General features: G+C 38.0%; 1 protein-coding gene across 1 annotated transcript; it reads right to left on the minus strand.

Moving 5' to 3' along the window:
• Positions 1 to 635: 635 nt before the first annotated feature.
• On the minus strand, positions 636 to 14,723 carry LOC113673573 (E3 ubiquitin-protein ligase COP1). The gene is made up of 23 exons (XM_089204417.1): positions 14,416 to 14,723; positions 14,196 to 14,255; positions 12,280 to 12,377; positions 11,797 to 11,867; positions 11,515 to 11,578; positions 11,260 to 11,312; positions 10,662 to 10,730; positions 10,390 to 10,449; positions 9,958 to 10,047; positions 9,550 to 9,626; positions 8,926 to 9,101; positions 8,328 to 8,463; positions 7,965 to 8,025; positions 7,324 to 7,406; positions 6,965 to 7,073; positions 6,614 to 6,695; positions 5,885 to 6,001; positions 4,834 to 4,951; positions 3,690 to 3,814; positions 3,336 to 3,424; positions 2,377 to 2,436; positions 1,853 to 1,897; positions 636 to 1,385 (listed from the first exon to the last, which is right to left on the minus strand). The coding sequence occupies exons 1-23, from the start codon at positions 14,553 to 14,555 to the stop codon at positions 1,368 to 1,370; spliced, it is 2,001 nt and encodes a 666-aa protein (XP_089060543.1). The 5' UTR covers positions 14,556 to 14,723; the 3' UTR covers positions 636 to 1,367.
• Positions 14,724 to 15,496: the final 773 nt, after the last annotated feature.

Raw genomic sequence — 15,496 nt, forward strand, 5'->3', positions numbered from 1 at the left:
TCAATCTAGTTGTCAAGAACCTCAGTGGCGCATCACCATTAGCCCACCACTACAAGCTCCTTCCTCTCACTCCCACCCTTCTCGGCGAGGCGTAAAAGGTGGATTTAGACCCAGAAAATTATGGTACGTTCGGTTACTTGTGACGTGTTGTCCTCCGGAAGACCAAGTGTACTGACCTTTTGGTCAGTTAAGACTGCAGAAGCACAGGGTATGATTCGCTTGAGGAAATATATTTTTCAAAATTATCTGATAATTGAGGTCACAATTGAAGCTGACTCTGCTGCTAGCAGCATATTCCCAACACTACATGGCCCTCACAGTTGTCGATGGGCTTGCAACAATCAACTCCAGAAAGTCTGGAGTCAAGAGTGTGTGATAGCTTGAAACATCGCCCTAGATTTGACTTCTGCGGGATTTTCCCTCTTCCGTTAAACAATAGCAAGGAAAACTCTGTTTACAAGCGGTTGAGGGAGTCCCAAACACTCGGAATCCTGAATTAAGATTGAATGGAGGGATTGGAGTGAATGTGATTGTGAGAAATTGAAACTCTCATAAGATTGGATACACCATACAGATAATTCAAAAGGAAAAACTTTCAGACACTTTTGCGTCATGAAAACGTCAATTTCATCTTATACAACTGCAAAGCTTTATGTTTATTTCATTTTTATCTCTTCGCTTAAACGACCATCAAACGACACTGTCTTAAAGAACAAGACTGTAACATAAAGAGACGTTTTCTTCGTTACGTCAGGATACGATGGATAACCTAAATACAATGGTACAATTCAATATTTTTCTTGCAATAATATACCGCCATATTCTTTCACTCTTAAATCTTTAACAACATCAGTATCGATATTCTCAATACTCGTCTCTTCTCTATACATTTCCTTAGGTATTGACACGGAGAATTCGTTTAACAAGCAAAGCTTCTACAGTTGGCGATCATTTCCTTAATTCTTTTGATCTTAATGATTTAGCAGTATTACTGTAAGGGGAAATTAGATACTGGTCTCTCTTAGGGTTTAAAGGGTTGAGGGAAGATAAAATTAAACGCCGTATTTGAGTATGATACAACAAAGGCATTTTGCGACTGTCGACTAAAATACACCAAAGTCACCGAGTCGTTTCGTAAGGCAAAATAATTTTGATTGTTTTTGTTCCTCGAATTTTTTTTAGCATGCAGATATTTTTTATTATGACGTAAATAGCTTTGTAGCGAGCTGAATAGTTTGTAAACTACACTGTCTATACTTTGTACATATATTCCACACTTCAACTACGACGTAACATAAGCCTTCAGCACAACTGAGCTTCTGACAAAGCAAAATATATACAGGGCTACAACTTCTATGAAGTCCAACTCAAACCAGTTCAAGAACCTGTAAAAAATAAAAAAAAATAAAAAATTAGAAAAAAAAGCAAAAAATTAAAAAAAAAAAAGCAACGCTGCAAATGAGCCTTTAAAAATAACTCTGCATTTTTCTTGAGGTACGTAACCAATTACAGCAACCTACGAACGAGAATAAACTCTGCGTTTGGTTGTTTAAGCGATTTTTAACCATCCACTATCTAGAAGTTATTAAAATGGAACTTCTCCCCACAAGATCGATACATTTAACAAATAACAGGTGATGAGGGTTTAGATACTCGTCGTCTTAGAGGTGATGCTCCCTAAATATTGAATTTATAGGAACATGTTGAGCATTTCTAAGCCGGATAATTACTTATCACATCAAGGTTCAAAAGCGGAGGACAGCCAAGAAAAAAGAAGAAACGGGCTGGAAGAGGTAATATAACAAAAAGAAAAGCGCCGTAGATCACGGCTCGTTAACAAATGCCACCGTACCTTAATTGTTCCTTGACTATTTGCGGCTACAACTACATTGGATCCCTGTTAAGAAAGCGACAAAAAGGCATATTAATGTGCACCTCGTACGATTAAAAATACGATTGGCTGGGTAAGTGCGCCGCCAGCCTCGTTTCTAGGTTTAGAAGTACCCTCAGATCGAGGCCGCGGGTCACTAGTCATCGGTACGCGTGCTTGCCGGCGCTGCGTCACCGGAAATTCGGTCTCTTGAAAAACTACATCAGTAATGTTGCTGCTTATTCGCCAGATTGACCGTTCTCTCCAAAAAATTTCAGTAATCTTTACAATGGTTCACTGCTCACTTGAATTCTTGTTCTTAGAAAGTCAACTACTTCAATCTGCCCTAGTGGAATAAAAACTTTTTCGCTAACTTCATGTGGGTTAAATTTCTACCCCTTTGCCTTTACACTTTGAAGTACCTTATATCTTAAGTATTTTTGATGCTGGAATAACCTACCGGTAGTACTCTCTAGGTCATTATCTTAAGACAAAGATTCACTTACGGTTCTCCAGCAAACCGCGCTCACAAATTCATTCGCATCGTCTTCTTTCTTATCTTTCTCCTACAAGACCGTAAAGCAACGAAATACCTAAGCAGATGTAGCATTGATCAACTGAACAGTGGTTGTTACATAGACCATGCGCGTCCAGGATAATGTCGGATCAATGTCAATATCTGAGCAACTGCGCACCTACCCCTCCCCTAACCCAACTAGGGGAGGGGTAGTTGCGCAATAGTTTAGGTTTGATTCGTAAGCTGCTTTCTCGCCCAGTGCAGATGACCTAAATTCAGCCAATACCCTTGAAGCGATTTTCAGTCTAGTACAAACAAACTGGCAAATCAGCACAAAATGTGACGAGGGAACTAATGGATTGTCAGATCCACAACATTTAACTGCCAGAAGTGCGGGAAAATACAGGGAGCAAATCGTGATGCGTTTTAGCAAATCGTGATGCGTTTTAGCAAATCGTGATGCGTTTTAGCAAATCGTGATGCGTTTTAGCAAATCGCGATGCGCATAAGATTGGCTAGAAGGATGGCACGCGTTTTCTAGACCAATCAGAATAAAGGAAGTAAGTTTCTAAAGAAGCTGTGGTGCTGCGTTGGTGTGAGAGTATATCAAGATAATTTGGTTTTATTAACTGAGTTGATAAAGTAAATTGGCCACCGTTAAGGCTTTCTTAAGCTGTTTCGAGTGTTGTTTCGTCAGAGAGAATGACATAGTGCCAACGTTCGAAACGTCAGCTCTAAAAACCCTTTACAGTGACTAGTTTACGTTATCAACTCAGGTGATGAAACAAGTAGCCCGCAGAATAAGCGTCATTTTTTACGTTTTTCAAGACCAGAAGAGAAAGGCGCAAGGCAAGTTCAAGGAGGGCACCAAACGCGAGTCACAAGCTACTGCCTCGCTCGCGATCCACCCAAATTTAAGTTAGTACCTATTTGCGGATTGCGACTCACCAAAACACTCCTTACAGTATCAAACTTGAATGTTAGCAGCTGTTTGGAGAGTCCTTTGTAGTACAAGTAAAGTGAATTGTTTTCACTCCCTGTGAGGAAAAGGAAAAAGTCCAAGGTTAATTAAGTTTTGGGATGTCGCTCACCGAAACCGCCATGAAAACGTCGCCAACAGAGTACAAAGGGGAAACCGTAGAAAATTGACGGTCCGCTAAGGAATATTTTCTGTTTTCCGCCCTAATTAAGTGGTCTCTCTCCAACCATTTACAACTGCAGCTGTTCTGACATGTTTTAACTAACAGGCGGAAACAATTACAAATTATCGTTATTTTAAAGAAGATATACTGGTCAGTTTACCGCAGGCAATGTAGTCTCCATTGGAAGCCAGCCCAACGAAGTTCTTTTCATTAATATGGCCTTTAAAGGTTCGAAGACAATGCGGCTTGCTGATATTCCAGAGCTTTAATTGACTGTCTGTGGATCTAAAAAAGGAATTAAAATTATTTTAAAACAAAAAGGTTACGAAATAACTCGGATCAAATCCCGCAAACAGACATAAACGAGCTGTCAGTAAAAAAGGTTTTGTTTATGCAACCAAAAAGTACACTTCCTAGGAGGAAGAAGAACAGTACTACTGCAATAACGATATGTCGTTAGCTAAAGCGGAAGTTGTCAAGTTGTCAGTGAGTAGAATCAGTTGGTCTGACGTTCTAGTTCCGAGTTTGGCTCGTGAAGCTGGATTGGTCAGTTTTGCCATGATGTTCTTAGCCATGACTTCACTTTAACAATCATACCACACAATCAAACTACCAAAGCGTTTTGCTTTTCTCTTAATTGTCCTAAAACCAAAACCAAATGAATCACAACCACCCATCAGAGGAAAGGGAAATGGTACAAGGGGCCAGTAAAAACTCAGGTTGAAAACAAGCAAAGACACAACTGGTTTTAGATTTACATCTGACTGGTTGACAGGATGGCGGAAGTTTCCTCGACCAATCACGGAGCAAAGTAAAGCAAACTCAAATACAACTCCGGCCTACTTTCGAAATTCACTTGAAAATTGCTCTAATACCGAAGGTCAGATATTCTGAATTTCTTTGAATTCTGTTACCAACGCCACGGGAATAAAGCTTCGTTGTACAATGCTATGACTAAACTATCTCGTTCCGACAGCTGAATAAAGGGGGTAAGTTTCTAAAGAAACTGTGGTGCTGCGTCGGTGGGAGAGTATGACAGAGCGATTTAGTGTTATCAACTGACTTGATAACGTAGATTGGCCATCGTAAAGAGTTTAAAAGCTGACGTTTGGAGCGTTAGCCCTTCGTCAGAGCGATTCATCTGACGCTCGAAACGTCAGCTTTTAAACTCTTTACGGTGGCCAATTTACTTCATCAACTTAGTCGACGATACTAAATAACCTCGTTCCGACAGGGTTTCACTATCATGGCTTACGCTTCCATCAAAATCCTATACGAGTTACGTCATAAGAAACCTCACTTACGCAGAGACAATTTCTTCTGTGTTGATAAATTTTGTATATGATACAGCCTTCCTATGGCCTTTGAAGACTGTTATTGGCTTGGTTGTGTTTCGTAGATCATAATAATGGACGCAGTGATCTGTGAAGAGAAACTTCAAAGGTTATGAAGGGAATATCTAGCCCGAGTACTGTCAAGAGTGCAGGGTTTTCGGTAACATTAGGAAGTACCGGATGCAGTGGTTCAGCTGGCATGTCCCCCGGGAAATTTGTAAAATTGGACTTTCTTAAATGCAACTTCCTGCGTTCCCTGAGATGATGTACAAATGAAAAGTGAGCAATACTGATTCAGACAGATGCTCTCTGATCAAAGGTCAGGGTTAGCTGTCGTCGAATTTGTCTGGTCAGTTATAGCTGGTACGGAAGGGGGAAAGGGATGAGGAATGACGAGTTATGATTTTATTATACATGTATATGACAGGAATTATCTCTATCGTATCGATTATATGTATTACATAACTAAGTGAGTAAAATAAGGGTCAAGTCTTTCTTTGTCTAATAAATGGAAAAAACGATTTTCACACTTGGTGTGTGCACTATCAGACGTTACATGTCAAACAACCGGGCGTTGCGTCCGGTGTCCGGCCTGAAACGAAACCCCTGAGAGTGAGCCTGCTTGTCTTGTTTGCACTTTAGAGATTTGATCCAATAAAATTTTGTGTTCTGAACTTGAGTAAACCTTTTATTCTAGGCAAGTTTAACCTGCTGGTGGTAGAAATAGAAGGGAAGGTTGAGGGCTTTGAACTGAGCCTACTGAAAAATGTTAGGCATAACTTTATCTGACCCTACAGAAGGGTACCTTGTGAATGTACTTTAAATTCTTAGGAAAAGGTTTCCGGGCTGGGCCCAGTTGTTCAAAGGGGGCATAACGCTATCCAACGGATAAATCGCTATCCAGTGGATAAGTGTTCACAAAACGTACTGCGCTATCCACTGGATAGACATTTATCCAGAGGATAGCGTTATCCATCTTTCGAACAACTGGGGCCAGATGGATACTGTACAAACTACATACCTGCAGAACCGAAGGATAGGTGACATCTACTTTCGGGGTTGAATTTTACACAACACACATTGGCTTTAGCCTCCAGACAAGCCACAGAGTGTTCCATGTCTGTGGACCATAACTTAACTAAAACAGAAACCAAGGAAAACAGAACAATAAAAAAAGAGAAACGGATAGACCGAACATTTTTTAATAGTCGACTATTAGCACAATTAAGACCAATGCCATGAGAGCAACTAGCAGCTACTCCTCCCTGGACCCAACATTAACTCTAACTTTTTATCAGTTATTGGGTTAGGGGAGGGGTAGGTGCACAGTTTTGTTAAGATACTGACATCGATCCCACAATTCTTTGCCCATTGGTGAACCCCACATTACATGCAGACTTTTCTCCCATACTAAAACAGAGAATAGAAAAAGAAATTCTTCTTCCTATGAAAGCTATGAAAGGGTGGCCAATCTAATCTACGTTTTGAAGTCGCACTATTTTCTAATCGTGATAGGATTAACATTAGCATCAGCAATAGTGTTCTAGAAAACAGACCCATATAACGTTTAAGCGTCTCATTATTCCAAAATGGTTACACGCTTGAGTTGAAAATTATAGCGATAAATTCTCCGGCTGTAAAGACGCTTTTAAAATTCTTGCGGAAAAGCTCTGACGGTAGGCTTCACGGACATTTTGCTGTATTGAATTCAAACAGGAAGAGCCAACTAGGATTTTCTAAGATTAATTACCTTTAGCATCATCAGACCCTGAAGCTAAAAGTTTTGGATCAACATGATTGAAATCCACGCTCCAACATCTCTTTTCATGTTCCTTCGAACAAAGACAAAGGGCCAAGAAGTTACTGCATGTAGGAGTGAAATGATGGGACTTACAATTCAATTATTTTTAAGGTTTACAAGAACATGTGTGATTTCAGTCTCCTTCTCCTCCTTAAGTACTATTGTTCGTAACTGGAAGTCATTAATTTACCTTGATAATTTGGTATTGTCAACTGAGTTGATAATGTTGATAATGCTAGGGGGGGGAGGGAGGGGGGAAAGGCGTTTTTGTCTCAAATACGCAAAACTGGCAAGGGGTACCTGAAAAGATCTGGTCTTTGATCCAGTGAAAGCATCCCACAGAGTCACTGTGCCTTCATAATCACTGCTGGCTAGTAAACCTTTGTGATACGAGCTCCAACAGATCGAACTGTGAAACAAGCAAACAAAAAAAGTACATGAAATTTCTTGACCAACAAAGCAGCTAATATCGCACTAGTTTCAAAAAACCCAAAACAAAAAACAAAAAACAAAACAAAACAGATGCAAGACCAAGAGAAAGCAAAAATTCTTTCTGCATATTTTTCTGTTCTTAATTCTAAGAGAGACATGGCTGGATTGAAACCGCTCATCCAAGGGCACAAATTTAATGTGTATCAACTTCAAATTCGTCACCTCACCTGATTTTGGAATTGCACACCATTTCATTCACAGGACAATGAATATCCACCACATCTCTTATCACCATTCCATACTCAAACACCTGATGTACCAAAAGAGAATATAAAAAGGTTTGATAGATAAGCAGTACTTATCATTATATGAGGTGTCACATCTTGTGAAAGTTAAATTTGAAAATGAGATTTCAATGCGTGGTGTGATGTCATAACGTAAGGTAAGGGGATTTAAGGTGAAAACCTACACATGCGTTACAGGGAATTTGTAGGTGTAAATAAAAGTGCCAGCATGAGCATACAAGATGATCCCATCTTGGCCTGCTAGAGATTGCCACTTTAATCCCAGCAAAAAATCCCTTGAAACTCAAAGCTCAATTCTTGAACTTCACTGATAGAGTTCTTCTGTTTCAGGAAGAAAATGTTTTCAAAAAGATTTTTGAAGAGCAAGGGATTCATATTCATACTGGGTTCTGTGAGGGTTATGAGGCTTGGATACAAAGATCCCCTTGAATTGCTGACTGCCAAAGATACTCATCAAAAGATGAGAGATAACAGAAAGAAGGGTTCTTTGCTACAACTACTATTTCTGAAATTCTAGATGTAATAAAATAAGCCAGAAATAAAATAAAGTGTGATAGGAGTACCTTGATTTTCTTTGTAACACCAGCAATGGCAAAGTAGTCAAAATCACGGTCAAATTCAATGCTGTATGTTTGTGGAGAGAATAGAATTATTGAAAGATATATATGTACATGTATATACAGACTTTATCCACGGATGATTTCAAGAAACATGGAAAGGCATTTAGAAAGAAACAATAAAACAAATTAGAATTTCATACTAGAAATAGTAAAGTTACAATCTTTTCATGGAAGCATTTAAAAATATATTTTTTCTTTTTGATAGTGACAATAATAACATCTGAAATGGGAAGACTGGGGTCACTTGTAAAGGCACCTTTAACGTTTTACCATCATTTGCCGACAAATACATTTTAGGAAACAAACCTTGATACTATGCTCGAGCTACTGTAGATGTCAGTCGCATAACTTAGTGTTGCCAGGCAACGAAAACCACTGAACTTTGTAAACTTGGCTAGACTTTCTGTGAAATAATCCAGGGCATCTGAGGTTCCCGCATCACCTGGAAACATTCAGAAATTCAATACTAGCAGCGCAGTCTCATCAACTAGGACACAAGTGCAATACAACTGGGAAGGAATTGCAGTTTACAGATGTACAAGAGAACCCCACGAACTGGAACTCAGTTAACTCAAACCCCCTGCAAACTTGAACAAGATCCGATTTCCCTTGACCCAATTTTCCAGTTATTTACTACCAACTTACCCAAACAATTTTTTGTTTTCCTTGGGAGTTTGAGTTGGCAGGGTTCTACTGTATGTGTTAGTGTGAATGGGGCTGGTTCCTATAAATGTTCTTAGGTGAAGAGAAGCTGTTTAAGAGTAAAGTACTTTGCCCAAGAACACCCACAATGGCCAAACTTCAGCTTAAGGTTAGGTCTCTCTAACCGGAGTTCAGAGTGCTAACCATTGTGCCCCTATGGTATGGTATGTGGATGCAAATACATCAAATTTAACTTTCTCACTTGGTAAATCTCCCTGCCTAATGGAAAAGTAGCATCTCTCTAGATCATCAAAGTGTTGGTGAATTCTTTTCCTTCTTGACGCTAAACTGGTGCTGCACCAAAGGTGTTTTGCTCCATGCTGGCTTCCATTAAACCCATCTTGAGCCCCCTCTGTTTGATCGCATGATTCATCATGACTGCAAGTGGACAGGTATTGCATTACTTTACACACACTTATAAATAAACACTTTGGTTCAATTAATTTTTCTTCTTGGTTCCCAATGTTTCAAAAAAGTTCAATTAAATTTTTTATTCACAAAAATAAATATTAAACTTGTTTAAAAAATTTAAAAACAGGAGAGGAAATTTACACATGTGAGTTTGTTTTAAACCTTACTCAATCATCATTGCAACAGTAAATTACAGGAGAGACAAGAAAATAAATTAAGATCATTTAGTCAGTATGTAAGACCTTTTAAACCTACAGATGCAGTGCATATGTTTTTCAAGAGTTCCATGCATGATTAATGCAGCTTTTCAATGATATTTCTACAATTCTACAGGTTCAATGTTACTGGCAGCTACTATAAAATACTCAACATTTACCAACAGTCAATAGTAAAACCTCTATAAATAGTTTGTCACCTAGTTGAAGGTTCCATATCTGAACCCACTGCCACTGGGGCATTTTTAGCTGTCGGTGTGGTAGGTACAGCATGATCCTGAAGGAAATAAACAGTTTATTCATATCCTGCTCCTACATGTCAGTAATGTTTTTTTGGTTGTCTTGTCCTGAATGAAGTATGTCATTAATGTTTCACTACTTTTCCATAGAGATCAGTTGATATTCAAAAGATAATTGTCCACTAAAAAAAAACAATTTTGACACATACACAAGCCTTGGTTAATTACTTCAAATTGTAAATGTACAAGTGTGTGTATTGTAGCAGTTTTCTTAACCTTACAAATACCTCTTACTCTTTTGCAAAAATCTGACCCTTCTTTGGGTCATTTACACCATGCTAACTGTTTGTGGAAACGAGAACCACATACCACTTCACCAGCAATAAGTCTCTCAGCACCAGGTAGGAGAGTTAAGGGAGCTGGTTTTGAATATTGCCTGTTGTGACTTGCTATCATTTCCTGAAAGATTGTAGAGTAATTGTTATAAGCCTATCAACACCAGTCTATTGATATCAAGTTACTGCTGTCACTAAATTTCTTATCTGTATGCTTCACCAAAACCTTTTGCATTTATACAGCAGTAGTAATGTGGGTTAACAATTGAAAAAAAACAAACAAACAAAAAAACAAACAACATTTGCAATTTCACTCTGAGAGTAGATTCTTTCCCCCTCTATGGAGTTCTCCCCTAAAACCTGTTACAACTACTTCAACCTGTTCTAAACAACGGACCCAAACTGAGAGGTGCACTTTCACTGTGTACCAAACATGGGAAATAAGCTGAACTCATGTTTCTCTTACCGAAACTCTCTTCATGTCTTCATCAATTAGTTTGACTTCTCGGGTAAGCTGATCAAGTTGCTATATTTCAAAGGAAAAAATAGAAAAATTCAATAAGGTTGGGTTAATAATTTGTCTAACAGTAGATGCACAAACCAAGCATTTTAACTTCTGAATGATGTTAATGATTATAAATTTTTTTTTAACAAACTATACCATTGAATGCTCTGACAAACATCTTCATGTGAATGTACATATAATTTGCCTGCATGTTATGGATGGCAGTACCATACCTCTTGCTTGTGTCTCTTTACTTGTGAGAGGAAATCTTTCAGCAACTCATGTTGTATTGCTTGGCTATCCTAATAGTTACATTAAACAAAAGAACTTCAATGCAATCTACATTACATGATCACAAAGAGGCACTCTGTTTTCTGTCAGGTGGTTTTAGAAGGTCCCCCACCAATGAGGAAAAAAAAGGGCAAGGGAAAGGCTGTGAGAAAATTTTGTCTTTGAGGATGCAAATTAACAGACAGTTACTTGTATTGACTAAATTGGCACCTGTCCCTGAATAAACTTCCCCCTTGTCAGCCAAATTTTAAAATTGGTGCCATCAAGTCAATTGACACCAGCTTTACATATTCAAACCATCCTTTTTTATGACCAATTTAATCTCAGTAATATAAATAAGTGCACCAACTCTGAAACTATTCCAATTTAAGCATTGCTTTTTGTATTCATCTACAATGTTGTAGTTTTTTTTACACAAAAAATGATCATACCTCAAAAAAAAAAATTCCCCCCCCCCACTCCCTCTTGTCATTTCCTACTTCTTAAATACATTTCCTGACCACTACTGTAGTCTGAGAATTTAGATCATTTTACACTTACTGCTTCTAGCATTTGTTTCTTCAGTGTCAAAACTTCCAGCAAATAATTGACATCTGTAACAGGAAAGGTAACAAAAGTCTCAGAGAGGCATCTTCACGATGAACATAAGGGATACAAGTTATCTACCAAGAAGTGGATCTGGGCCATAACACTGGTAAAAAATTATGATTTTATTTCATAGCTTGCCTCCAGCACTGAGAACCAAGCTTAAAGCATAGAAGAAAAAAGAATTCAGAATTCCACAAGAAATTTTACCTGCTAAGTCCCATTCATGTTGTCCTGCCAAAAGTTCCTGCAGTCCACTTCCTGCCTCATGTAGCTTTGTAAATAAAAAAAATTCAGCAAACAGATAATGGGATTACTGACACTTGTTAGGTAGAGGTTATCTTGATTCAACACCAAAGTTTTATAATTAATTTAAAAGGAATTGTGGAGCAGCTAATGAGGAGAATTTACAAAGAGATCTTGAGAGTTACAGTGTTGAGGAGCTGTCAGTTCAATCTCTCAGCTCACCCCCCAAAATAAAAAAATCTTCACCTGAGACTCCAGAACCATCTTGCTCTTTTTTTGTCCAGTTCTTTCTTTAACTTTTTGTACCAATTCATTTACTAGGATTAGCAGAAAACAAAATACATGATACACATATTGCACCTCTATAGAGCAAAAAAAAAAAAAAGGAACAACAAGTACAACCACAATAAGTACAAATACTCCTTCCAGTTATAAAGAAGACATCAAAATATCCCAAGCACAAGTAACTACAGTCAAACCTGTATAAAGTGGTTCCCATGGGTAATAACAGGGTGACCAGTTTATACAGGTTCCACAGAATGGGATCAAAAGTGATGATAAGATGCTATTTTCAACCATTATTGGTCTCCTAATGTACAGGGTAATGGTGGTATGGCAATATCACCAAGGACTTTCACAACTGACCTCTATGTACAGGATGACCACTTAGTACAGTGCAGTTTAAAAGGAGTTTGACTGTATTAACTGTAGTTTTCTCAAAATACTTACATAGAAAGTTAGGAAATATTTGATCCGGCTTGTCTATGATGTAGTTACATTTAGGACAGCGATTGCTTTCCTCCAAACTCCTTGTGATGCACTGGTAACTAAAGGGCAAAAGAGACACGAGGGTAGTTTTGCATATATTAGGGCATAAAGGGTTAAAATGTGCCCAGACTCAAAAAGATTTGTAGCAGTGAGGGTGTATAAACAGGGCACATGCAGTAGGCTGATTAACCCTACCTCAATGATAGTGGATAGCGTACCTAAAACTATTAAAATTTTGTCTTGGATTTTCAAACGAGGATATCAACCTCCAAGATTTTACATTGCTGTCTGGGCAAGGCACAAATTTTACCATTTACTACCCCTATGTGTATGTTAATTGATCTTGGTTGTCATGAGGAGGTACCCAGCTTGGATCATAGTTATAAAAATTAATGTGATTTCATGATTTGCATACAATAGCTAAATGGATTACAGATGATTTTAGGAGTTAGAAACACTTTGCAAAGATGTCATCCTGGATTAAGATCATGTTACTTCACAGACTGGGTTTTATTCCTTGATAACCACCAGATAACTTGGAAACAACTACTTATTATATTGATTGGCTGCACTCTTCCTGTCTGACCATTGTGCTGTGGTTTACACGTACATATACGGTCTAACCACAATTATCTAGATTATTTGATTATCTAGACTCACTTCTCTGGTCCCATTTTTTCACCAATACTAATTAGGCACATACAAGATCTGTAACAACTTCTCCCCATGAAACAAAGAAAATGTCCTGAAACAATGTGGATGCTATTCTAACGATGCAGCTTCAAAGAATGATAGAATTAGCAATGCTAATCGATCGCCCAGTCAATCTTTATTCATTTACAATCGATATGAATAACTTGAGAGTCAGGACAAGGTCAAGGTCAGTAATAATTCACAAACATGGTTATTGCAATAATCCAATTAAAGTACACTGGTTAATAGTAGAGAACAATTTGTTCAGGCCAGAAGGTTAATGATGAATGCATTCAAGAGGATTTGCTCATGTAGGAAATCCTGTAATAGGATTATAGTGTCTGAAAAAGAGATTGTTGGAATCATATTAAAGGATCAGCTGTTCAAGTCCAACTATCAAACTTGCTAATGTGTGTAAATTTTTATTCACTGCAAGGGACAACAAGAATTTGTTCCACTTTGTCCTAATGGTTTGGGACACAAATTTATACCAATTGCAATTTATGCAGCCAGACACAGGGAAAAACTAACTTGAGAAAGAAATGATTTTTGATCAAGCAGTATCAAATAGAACTGTAAATGTAATGTATGTGTATCTTTAACCTCATATGTCCTTGCAACCAATCACTCAGATTTTCAGGAATGAACTGTGCTTGTGCATGTATTTATGTCAGGTAAAGGTAAGATTTTTTGCACAGCCCTGTACTATTGTAAAACAAAGCTGCGGTCCCAAAGATGACCTATTGTTTACACAATTGTTTTCTTTATCCAAGAACTGCATGCATTATGAAGTACAGGGTTGTGCAGAAATCTTACCAGTGTAAATCCTTTATCTCATGACCCACAGTTACATGTCCACAAGCAACTGACCTTCACCAAATGTCTTGCCGCATTGTAATTCATTCAAGCATAAATGGAATTTTGAACTTGAAAAGGCTGAATTTTATGGAATTTTTTTTTAACCCTATCAGTGCTGAAACAAATACTAGTCGTCATTGCTGGTGGGACTACCCTGGCGTGCATGACAAAGTTTACATGTACAAATGAATTGGCATGGAAAGCTCAAAGACATCTAACTATGCAAAAAATTTAGGGCTTAACTGTGAGACAATCTCAGGTGATGTGCACACAACGAGCCACTAGGGCATTCTGATATTCAAAATTCTAAGAAAATAAATCCTTACCAAAAGGTATGTCCACATTTTGTCATGAAAGCTTCATCGATGGTGTCAAAACAGATCGGACTGTAGAAGAAAAACAAAAACAGATAAGCTAATTTGTACCACAGAGTAATTAGACTGGTTTTAAATCACGCAACATTCACTGAAAAAAAATGCACGAAGGCAAAGATTACTGACCCATTATGAGCAGGAAAATGTATCTAATCAATAATTTTGCTCTTACCAAACGAAATCGCTATTTTTATCGCTGAAAGAGTTCATAATTCCACCATAAACGGGAGGATGCGGCCTCTTCCGACGACGTCCTGCTCGCCCCTGACTCGTCTGAGCAGATGTTGAATTCGAGGACGACATTTGAGCCATTACAGTCGGGATTGTGGACGTAAGAAATCAAAAATGTTTTCTGAGAAGTATTGGTGTCATCTTCGGGGGAGCTTCCTGCGATATTTAACGTCAAGCCAAGCGAATGAGCACAGGAGAACAGAGAAAAAATATTGCTCCGAAAGTCACGCTTGATCTGCGCACGCGTGTTAAGAGCCCGGGAAATACGGCTTACCGGATCTCAGACCCAGGGCTCCCGCGTGATATACTGAGATTCGTGTTTGCTTACTGGCTGAGAAAGGGTCGATCCTGAAACATTTGACGTTCGCTTCCAAAACTGAAATTAAATTACGTGAAATTTAAATGTTTATTATACCTGTTATGAAACCGCTGGTAATCCTTGCAATCCAATTGGATTTTAGCAGTGCCATTTTTTAGGAATTACACAATTTTTTCTCTAAATCATCAAGCCATCAAGAAAGAAATATTAAAAGAAGTCAAATCCCTAGCAATCACCATTACAAATCTATTTTTATCATAAACAAGTAATCACATATTTCTTAAATGGTCTTAAATTTTCTTAAAGCACAAGTCCCGCGTGTTTTTCTCATGATTTGCCTAAGCTTAATTATACCAAACTGTACTCTACAACATTTGATAACTTATCTTTATGTTTCAGATATCAAATAAATCTTATACTTGTGCAAAATGACAACGCAAACTTTCATACACCTTCAGAACAATGTTCCCTTTATTTTAAATCTTTATGTTGTAAAAACTTCAAGTTTTGTGTTGTTCTAATTGAGGTGCACTTCTTAAAAGTCACAGCCGTTAATAAACAGGTTTTCTCTGCTTCTTTCCCTGAAATGCGGCTGTCATTAATGGAATTCCCTGAAACATATTCTCCTTAAAAATTGACTTTTTCATGCCAATGATTGGGACAAGTTAAACAGGATTAATACCATATTAAACATTTTAACCCA

The sequence above is a fragment of the Pocillopora damicornis genome, chromosome 4 (genome assembly GCF_964200805.1).
Source record: "Pocillopora damicornis chromosome 4, jaPocDami1.2, whole genome shotgun sequence".
Taxonomy (NCBI): domain Eukaryota; kingdom Metazoa; phylum Cnidaria; class Anthozoa; order Scleractinia; family Pocilloporidae; genus Pocillopora; species Pocillopora damicornis.